The sequence below is a fragment of the Limulus polyphemus genome, unplaced genomic scaffold, assembly GCF_000517525.1.
Source record: "Limulus polyphemus unplaced genomic scaffold, Limulus_polyphemus-2.1.2 Scaffold2533, whole genome shotgun sequence".
Taxonomy (NCBI): Eukaryota; Metazoa; Arthropoda; class Merostomata; order Xiphosura; family Limulidae; genus Limulus; species Limulus polyphemus.
In genome coordinates this window covers 48,538-55,286 of record NW_013668143.1, presented here as the reverse complement: position 1 = coordinate 55,286, position 6,749 = coordinate 48,538, and the positions used below count along the sequence as shown (strand labels likewise).

Here is a 6,749-nt window from a genome sequence, read left to right as displayed (position 1 = left end):
CCCATTGTAAAGGTACTTAGACAAGCTCAGTTAGTTTTATACTACAGGAACCTAGTTTTACTATACAGATATCAGAAAACATGCTTTGAAGTAACTGATCACACCCATTGTAAAAGTACTTAGACAAGCTCAGTTAGTTTTATACTACAGGAACCTAGTTTTACAATACAGATTGCTGGAGCACTGATGAGTTATGGTAGACCTCGTGGCATCCTATAGGTGTGAAAACCTTGTGCAATTTGATTAATAATTGTGTTTATCTAATGTAGACATACCTGCTTGTTGTTGTAATATCTTGTTGTTCAGCTACAAAACCACCTGTCATGTGGTCTCTACACACATTTGGTTTTAAAGTTGAGAATGGACAAGATCCTTTCGATGTGGTGAAATCCATTTCAGGCCACTGTCCAAGAAGTTTATACAGTGTTCGGTAATAGCTGTATAGATTATCAATATTTAAAAATTAAAGTTTGAATCAATAAAAATTACATTTTCTATAATAAAGTGAAACACCCTTTTCACAAAAAAATACGAGAAAACCTCTTAAAGAGCCTCGTTTGTGTAGTTATACACAATAACAGAGATCATGCTAGCATAAATTTGTGAAAATGTTACAAAAAATACTAGCCGTATGCAAAAACCGGCACACCATGTATTGTGTTTGCTTATTTTTAGACATTCATGTCTTGGCTTGACATAACCATGGATGTTCTTACACTTCACATGTAACAATCAATGTCATTTAATGTCTATTGCTTTCTCTGTCAGTTTTTCTTGCAGATGATAACAGTCCCTCTAGAGTCAGCCGAGTACTGGTGAAACCTACTGTAGGTAGCAAGAACTGTGAACAGGCTGACTGAATTAAAGTAAGTAGTATCCTGTGTACACAGTTTTTAGTGTAATGTCTTTTGCCAGTAATTAGAAAACATGTATAAAATTCTAGTTTACCCATGCATTTACAGTATGCACTGGTTAAAAGATTAAGGTGTCCTTTGCACAGCACACAATAATGATCATATCTGTATCTTAACATTGTAAATAAAGTCTGTCCCATTAGCATCCCATATCTGGCCCATGGCAGTGGCCCCTTAGATAAAATACGAGCTAGAAGAATAAAAAAAAACAACCTCAAATATCTCACATTTTAAAGAGGAAAAGTATTATTTGGAGATATATTACTTGCATTATTTGTATGGTGGACAAATGTTATGTGTTCCAGCACTTGAATAGAATCATAGACTGGAACCCTAAATTCTTGATTAGCAATTTGGCCCAGAAGTGGCAAAGAACAACAGAAACCATCAAAAAGAGCAGTTGATGCCTTAAGCATAAGAACTGTGGTGAAGAACAATGGAAACCATCAAAAAGAGCAGTTGATGCCTTAAGCATAAGAACTGTGGTGAAGAACAATGGAAACCATCATAAAGAGCAATTAATGCCTTAAGCATCAGAACTGTGATGATGAACAATGGAAACCATCACAAAGAGCAATTAATGCCTTAAGCGTCAGAACTGTGATGATGAACAATGGAAACCATCACAAAGAGCAATTAATGCCTTAAGCATCAGAACTGTGATGATGAACAATGGAAACCATCACAAAAAGCAATTAATGCCTTAAGCGTCAGAACTGTGATGATGAACAATGGAAACCATCACAAAGAGCAATTAATGCCTTAAGCATCAGAACTGTGATGATGAACAATGGAAACCATCACAAAGAGCAATTAATGCCTTAAGCGTCAGAACTGTGATGATGAACAATGGAAACCATCACAAAGAGCAATTAATGCCTTAAGCATCAGAACTGTGATGATGAACAATGGAAACCATAACAAAGAGCAATTAATGCCTTAAGCATAAGAACTGTGATGATGAACAATGGAAACCATCACAAAGAGCAATTAATGCCTTAAGTGTCAGAACTGTGATGATGAACAATGGAACCCATAAAAAAGAGCAATTAATGCCTTAAGCATCAGAACTGTGGTGAAAAACTATGGAAACCATCACAAAGAGAAATTAATGCCTTAAACATCAGAACTGTGATGAAGAACAATGGAAAATATCGCAAAGAGCAATTAGTAATGTTACTTAATTAGTAATACAGATTAATGAGTCTGGGTTTAATGGTAAATTAAACCTCTCTCTACAGATCACTGTCATCCCAACCCTAAAGAATAATGAGTGTAAACTCATGGCATGGTGACTAGCGTAAGCTATTCAAAATGGTAATAGTAAAGGCAGCCATTATTGTCTTGTCACACTGTGAAATTCTGGACAGTTATGTCTGCAAGTTAAAATTTTTATTCAGAAGACCTCTTTTTTGTTGCATTATAATGTATAATTCCATTCTGGATATCATCTACAGTGGTGGTTTGAAGCAACTTATTTCCAGAACTGGCCCTGGCTAGATCACAGTCCCAACCTGAGCCTAAAGGAAAATTGGTCTGGGACATTTCAGAACATCGCCTGAGGGATAGGCCTCAATCTGAACTGCACTTAAAGCTAAAATAAATGAAATAAAGAAATCCTAGGAGCATTCAGACTATCATATTACAACTGTGATAATAATGGAAGAACAACTGAACCTCATTGGTTTCAGGTGAGACTTTTGGTGGGCTCTTAGAAAACTCTCAACTATTACAAATGTTGCTCATTTTGAGCTCTATTTATAGTCTTGTAATGACTGTAGTTAACATGAGTGCTATATGATGTGTAATGCTAGATGTCTTCTCAAATATTTTTGTGAGTGATTTCAGCAGCTTGTAACACTGGTGTTAACCACAGTTATTATTAATATATAAGGAAAGCTCAAACTGACCAACAACTCAGTATAATTGAAACATGTAATATTTATTCAAAAGCCTGTTATGGATCAACAAGGTTCAGCTGTTATATTATCATTATTACACCTGGTAAAGATTGAAAAAGGAGTGGTGGTCTATTCCACCAGATGAGTTTCAATGATTGATGGCATGTGCCAATAAGAAAGTTCAGGCTGTGATTAATGCCAAAGATGAGCCCTCTTCCTATTAAAATGAAACCTCAGATGCCTAGAAAGCTTGTCATTTTTTTTCTCAAGATGGTAGTGTTTAAACTTACAAAAACTTTTCATATAAAACTCTGTAGTATAAAAACAAAATGAAATAAAAAAAGAAAATTATCATACTTAAAATCTTACTTTTATCTGATCTATATTTTCTACATACTTATTCTAATTTTTCAATTTTTTTAGTTTATTCTATGCCTATTATAATTTTCACATAAAAAGTGGTCCAGAAAACCATTAACTTGAGTTTTTTCTAACTATATCTGATGTTGTCTGTAGATAGTACCTGCTCTACTGACAAGATATTGTTGTTGTGCTAGACCAACAACAGCAGTGTTCTTCACTGGTAGGACAGATGATACCTAGAGGTTACAGCCTTCCTTGTGTTGAATTAAAATGACCTGTCACGTGAGTAGCACTAGTTGCTATGTGTAAATCCGATGTTTCCTGTTAAGCAAGAAAAGGTCTACACGGGGTCTCATTTGAGTTGGTTGATGAAAAGGCACACCGAGGGGAGAAAATCTGTCAATCAATTCACATGTCCAGTAGGAGACGACCACCAAGTGTCCTAATGCAAGTATGCACCCCATGTTTTGTGTTTGTCTGTCCATTACTTTAAATAGATTGTTTTCATTTTGAGTCACACATCCTTTCAAGTCTCTTTATTTCTTTGTCTAAGAATACCACAAACTTATGGTCACAGAAACAAACAAAAAATATCAATTCAGAAAAAAAAAAATTTTTCCTTAAAGTACATATCATTAGTGCTAACAATGCATATATTAAGAAATATATCAATCTCTGAGGAGAGCTGAAATTACGAGAGCATATTCCTTATCTAATGAGATATGTACTTCATTCATCTTGTTCTATAAAACACAAGTTGTTATAAAAACATCACTTAATCTTGATCGTACTCACTGTTTGATATCTTCTATTTTTATAAATATATCCTGCAGCCTCGTAAGTTCAATACTGTTTTTAGGGTATTCGTTCTTTTCATTCTGCTAAAAGACAAGATTAGGTATGATCAAAACATCCAGTAACCCACAGAGAAAATTAAATTTATTTTATAAAGAATGATGTATATAAATAGATAGAAAATAAGATAATATGTAAAAAGAAATTATATTTACCATCAGTTTTGTCTTTAATAAAATGTATAACATATTTTTTTAAATTCAGTAAATTAACCGTCCCACAGATCATGATGAATTCTTTCCTTCCCTTAAATTATGGTGGATTTATTATTTTTTTTTCTACTTTAGGAACTATTAGAACTTTTAAGGGAGGTAGTAGAAATATTTTACTTTTTACTTCTACTTTTGATATTAGTAGAACTTTTAAGGGTTACTGCCTTCTCACAACTGGCTGCAGACAATGAAAGGCAGTAGGAGTTGGGACATTATGGGTATAAGCACTCAACTCTACACCCCTAAAATGATTTTTCATGATTGGTAACTAGTTTTTCATCTGCATTCGGATTTTGTCTGATAGATGGGATATTCCCAACACTATGGCTCCGAGGTTACGACTGGAAATTACAATGGGCTTTATAAACTAATTTTAAGGCTTATCTTATATAAATTCATTATTGTTTTATAGTGCTCAATTTAAATGCCTATAAACAACTAATGTAATTAATATGATAATAGCTTCAAAACTATTATCATATTAATTACATTAGTTATATATATATATATATATAATAGAAAACAATAAGAAAAACTGAGATAAAGTAAAATGTTAAATAATAAACATATCTTAATTTGTCGTCATGATGAAGAACACATAATTACAGCTTCTTACAGCATATTCTAATTACATCAAATCTATTTGTTTTTAGGAAACCAGACATCTTTGATCTTCTGCACAGTTTATGCCCAAAACTTTACTTCGTAATAAGGTAATAGCTTATTAACATTTTTTGTAAAATCAATTTCTACATAAAGCAAACTTAAGATACCTTTTGTTGATCATGTACATTAAGCAGCTGTTTTTTCTTCAGCTTATCCAACCATATTAACACACTGCTAAGGTGGACAACTTTAATTCTCCACTGGTTACAAAACTCGAACACATCAGTGGTTCCTTTCTAAACAAATAAATACAAATTTTAATTGTTTTATCTGAATTGAGAACATCTACAACATTGCATTGAACAACAAAAGGAAGTTTCCTGCAACACAATTATATAAAATGTATTCAACAATAAATGGAAGTTTCCTGCAACACAATAATATAAAAGGCATTCAACAATAAATGGAAGTTCCCACAACACAATAATATAAAATGTATTCAACAATAAATGGAAGTTTCCTGCAACACAATAATATAAAAGGCATTCAACAATAAATAGAAATTTCCCACAACACAATTATATAAAATGTATTCAACAATAAATGGAAGTTCCCACAACACAATAATATAAAAGGTATTCAACAATAAATGGAAGTTCCCACAACACAATAATATAAAATGTATTCAACAATAAATGGAAGTTTCCCAACACAATAATATAAAATGTATTCAACAATAAATGGAAGTTCCCACAACACAATAATATAAAAGGCATTCAACAATAAATGGAAGTTCCCACAACACAATAATATAAAAGGTATTCAACAATAAATGGAAGTTTCCACAACACAATAATATAAAAGGCATTCAATCTTGAAACAAATGTGTTTAATTACAAAGCCATAAATATAAAAACATGCATGCAAAACTCGGATACGTTTATACAGGGTTGAGAACATTATTTTAAAATGATTTAAAAAACAAATCAGCAAGTCACATGTAAACCACAGGTGATATAACATTGTGGTGGAATGGCATGTATCAGAACTATATCTTAACATTGTTTTGCATTTCCTAGGTTCTGTAATACCACTGAAAACTGACTGATTTTGAGAAGGGTATGTAACAGCACTTTCCAATACAAAATATTCATACACACAGATCAGAGAGATGTATTTAGAGCAAGGCTATCCCTTGTATTTAACGGCAACAGAAAACAAAAATCATTGACAAAAGCTGTCCATGTGCCCCAGGCAACAGTACACAATATAATAAAAAAGGATCTCCATCTGGAAAAGCAGCACAAGTCACATGTATACAAATTGCTTCACAATATATTCTTTCAACATTCTCATATCTCAAGTAGCTGGAGAATGAAATTGGTATTCCCACTATATCATACAAAGCAATGCTGGTCAAGTTACCAGACACAACACGTATAGAATTTTGTGTAATTGGACTGTTGAAAAGGGCATCGGGATAATATTCCTCCACTAGTTAAAGAATCATACATTGTGTGTCTAAACAACAGATGGTGTGCACCACAGTTAATAAAAAAGTAGCTGCAGTGAGATTGGTTTGAACAATATAGTGTAATCAGTTGTTGTTTCGAACAATAGTGTAATCAGTTGTGGTTTTGAACAATACAGTGTAATCAGTTGTGGTTTTGAACAATACAGTGTAATCAGTTGTGGTTTTGAACAACACAGTGTAATCAGTTGTGGTTTCGAACAATAGTGTAATCAGTTGTGGTTTTGAACAATAGTGTAATCAATTGTGGTTTTGAACAATACAGTGTAATCAGTTGTGGTTTTGAACAACACAGTGTAATCAGTTGTGGTTTTGAACAATACAGTGTAATCAGTTGTGGTTTTGAACAATAGTCTAATCAGTTTTG

At 32.9% G+C, this 6,749-nt stretch overlaps 1 protein-coding gene across 1 annotated transcript in view; it reads right to left on the bottom strand.

The window, feature by feature from the left end:
• The window catches only part of LOC111087728, a 23,939-nt gene that overhangs the window by 6,031 nt on the left and 11,159 nt on the right, over positions 1 to 6,749 (bottom strand). Inside the window, exons 5-7 of the mRNA XM_022395361.1 lie at positions 5,019 to 5,147; positions 3,974 to 4,059; positions 276 to 437 (exon numbers count right to left, since the gene is read on the bottom strand). Coding sequence (XP_022251069.1) covers positions 276 to 437; positions 3,974 to 4,059; positions 5,019 to 5,147 — 377 coding nt within the window. The remainder of the gene's footprint in view (positions 1 to 275; positions 438 to 3,973; positions 4,060 to 5,018; positions 5,148 to 6,749) is intronic.